Source organism: Gavialis gangeticus, unplaced genomic scaffold, assembly GCF_001723915.1.
Source record: "Gavialis gangeticus isolate Ggan-Ray unplaced genomic scaffold, GavGan_comp1, whole genome shotgun sequence".
Lineage (NCBI taxonomy): Eukaryota > Metazoa > Chordata > Crocodylia > Gavialidae > Gavialis > Gavialis gangeticus.
Window position 1 is genome coordinate 34,206,219 of NW_017728994.1, and position 3,407 is coordinate 34,209,625.

At 42.9% G+C, this 3,407-nt stretch overlaps 1 protein-coding gene across 1 annotated transcript in view; it reads left to right on the forward strand.

Moving 5' to 3' along the window:
- The window catches only part of WDFY4 (WDFY family member 4), a 376,632-nt gene that overhangs the window by 247,984 nt on the left and 125,241 nt on the right, over nt 1-3,407 (forward strand). Inside the window, exon 44 of the mRNA XM_019502557.1 lies at nt 2,748-2,896. Within this exon, the coding sequence (XP_019358102.1) occupies nt 2,748-2,896 (149 nt within the window). The remainder of the gene's footprint in view (nt 1-2,747; nt 2,897-3,407) is intronic.

A 3,407-nucleotide genomic window follows, 5' to 3' on the forward strand; every position in this document is an offset into this window, starting at 1 on the left:
TGCAGGACACCTTTCTGAATGTCCCACCATCTGCTTCCATTCTGTCATCCACTGCTCCAGCTTCCCCTTGGCTTGAGACTGGACCCTCCTTACTCCTGAATCATCACTTACCAAAGTATAGTCATGTTCCTGTCCCTTCCTTACCTGTATCCCAGTTCTCTTCCTGTTGTGTCCCAGTTCTGCCAATTACTCCTTCTGGTCTGCTACAACTGTTCCCCCAATGCTGCTCAGGGACATTTTACCTTCTCATGCACTCAACTACTCCCCCCAGGCTGACTCACATATCCATAAACACCTGGGCAAAACTCAAAAATTGTAACTGAATTAGGGACTTATACCTGGTTTTCCCACATTTTATGTAAGTGTCCCATCCGTTAAGCAGTTCTGGTTTGGCAGGGATCCCTCTCTCGTTTTGACCTGGAAGTCTGTCCTGACCCCAAGAAATAGTTTCCAATGAAAGTTGCATTGAAACTAAACCATTCCCATGAAAAGTTTCAGTGGGTCAGCATTTTTTGATGAGTAACTATTTCACCAAAAAGGCTGCATCTACAAGAACTGGAACATGCACTTTGTGGTGCCTCAAAGGCTTTTGAGGTGCCGCAAAATGCACACAGCACATGTGAAAAGGTTCTCTGCGCTGCATACTGGCAGCTCGGAGCCAAAATTAGATATGGGGAAACCCAGTGTCTAAAAAAAAATCACGCTTCAAAAAAAAAGTGGGGCGCTGCCCTAAACTGGAGCCTGGCCGACCAGCACCACACTCCAGCTGCCAGCCAGGCTGTGCATGCCTGGGTTGCTGCCACTTCAGCCCCAGGAGGCCCCCAGGATCTTAGGTAAGGCCACTAGGGCCAGCCCAAGTGTTGGCCTCAGCCTCTCCTACCTCACCCAGGGCAATTTGCTGTGCCCCAGAGTGCACTGTGTGCTGCTGCTATTTGTCCCCAGGGTAATACATGTGTGTGCTCATGGGGAGATGCCCAAAATCCCAACAGCCTCCAGTAGTGTGTGAAGACCTCCTCTGGTTAAAAAGAAGGCCAAATAAATTGGTTCAGTTGAAAAGAAAAGAGAACAAAACATTCTGCTTGGTTTTAGAACTAAGTTCAAACAAGCTTTGTGAAGGGTCCAGATTGGCTAAAATTTTATTTCTGTGTGACTGGAACAGGTCAGCATGATCATCATGTTTGGCTCCGTACATAACACACCTAAAGATATGCTACACTACAGTAGGGAAAGCTGCACTCCTGGGATTTCCATCCATGGTTTCCTTACTCAGGCAGCTATGCCATTTGGATAATGTTGGAATACATATCTGGAACATCTAGTCCTTTTGCTGTTAATTTATTATGTGCTGGAATTCTTTTGCAATGTTTTTTGAGTAATGTACTTCACTCTGATCCAGATGGGAGTGTGTACCTTTTCTCTATGATATAAATAACAATGAAAATGATTTATAACCTCGGCACAACTCTCAAGGATTTCTGTGTGAAACTCACATTTGTGTCAGTGGAGTATGTGGCTAATTGCCCTTTGTAACAAGTGGGTTAGATCCATGTTAAATTTCATAGAAAACTGTTGGCTTCAGTTCTGGAGACATGAACAACTTTGTTTTCCTGTTCTGTTGGCCCATCCACCTAAAGATGCTGAACTAAAACACATTTTTCATAGAGATTTTCTCCTCTATGTTTTTGTAATATTAGTCTGTTCATTCATACAGTACATGTGAGTGCACTGCTTGCCAAACATTACTTTGAGGGTTACCCAGAATCATTACCATCCAGTTGCTCTTTGGAGGTCCAGATGAAAGGAAGAGGTTTCAGATCAGTGCCCAGTAGATGGTTATCTATAGAACAGGAGTTAATGCCACAAGCTATTTGATCCCCTTATTGGCAGTCCAACGTGGAAGACCAGGGGTTAAATGGACCATATAGACAGAACTTTACTTTTAATTTTTTAGATGGTTCCTATAAATTAAGGGTGAGGAACATTAGCTGGGCATTGCAGGAGATGCCTGCTGTAAGGCAGTATCTGCTGTATCTGTTCAGCTGCATAAACACAAGACTTCAGCCTTCAGGCTATGCATCATTTTTCACCAGCACTCAATATACATACACACTCACAATAGCTGGTTTTGCTTACGATGGGAGGATGATCTGTTAGGCAGCCTTGTTAAGGCATGAAACATCCAGGGGTTTAATCCTAGCTCTTTCACAGGCATCCTGTATGACCTTAGAAAAATCATTTCATCTTTCTCTTACTTAGATCTCTCTCATAAGAATGTTGTGATGCTTTTATTATTTTCAGGGTCTTCAGATGCTAGAGAAGGGAGTCAGATATGGACTGAGGCAGACAGGGCAAAATATGCAGTGTCTGCTCATTATTAGAATTTCACATTAGAATCAAAACCAGAAAAACCAAATTCCAAAAACATTGTCATTGTATGATGTACATTCCCTGCTACTTATTAGTATCTTTATAGAATCAGCCCTTTATTAGAATTAAAATCTTAAACTAGAATTTGTGAGAACAAGCTTTTTTTCTTCTGGCTATTGAAATCCAGTGAAATATCAAAACTGTATAGACTGTTTCAAGGGGAGGCTGCATGGGCTTTTTATTTAGCTCTCTTTACTTAGAATTGCTAGTTATTCAAATCAAAAGTGGACTGTCGAATGTGGTTTTAGTAACTGGAGACACTGTAGGTTTATAGTGTATTAGCACATTCTGGCTACATTTTTTCTTTCCTTTCATGTTAGGTTACATCTAAATACTCTGTTGTAATTGTGCAAGGGCATGTGACATCAGAGGGGGTACTTCTCTTCGGCAAAGATCACTTTTACATCTGTGAACACTTTACCTTGTCCCAGTTGGAGGAAGTTTACTGCACCCGACACTGCTTATCGAGGTGAGTCATGTTTTCCTACCAGTGGGTACAGTTGGTCAGATTCAGCATGAGTCGGTAAAGCCTTCGGACTCTCACTAACTTCAGAAGGCTTTAAAGGTGTACATTAGAATAGTGTGGAGCCCACTGTGTTTTTATTCTAACAGAAAGGTAGGATTGCCTGGATGAGTGGCTGCATCCAGATGTGCAGGGGCGTGTGCTTGCAGCAGATTTGCAGCACGGGACATGTTTTATTATTCCACGCGTGCGGTTTGTGGCACCACGAAGAGGTTTGTACTGCATGTCCCTGCTCATCTAGATGTGGCCAATGTGGACAAAATTGGGTTTTTCTGCACTCACCATTCCCATCATCCTTCTGATTCACATGAGACATAGCACAGTGCTTACTCTGCTTTGGGCTTGAAGTCAAGATACTTTTTGGGTGGCTGTGGCCAGGAAAGTCACAGTGCTCTCTACTGTTCAATGCAGCACTTCATTAATTTAGTGCAGTGGGCCAAGAATGAAACCCCAGCAC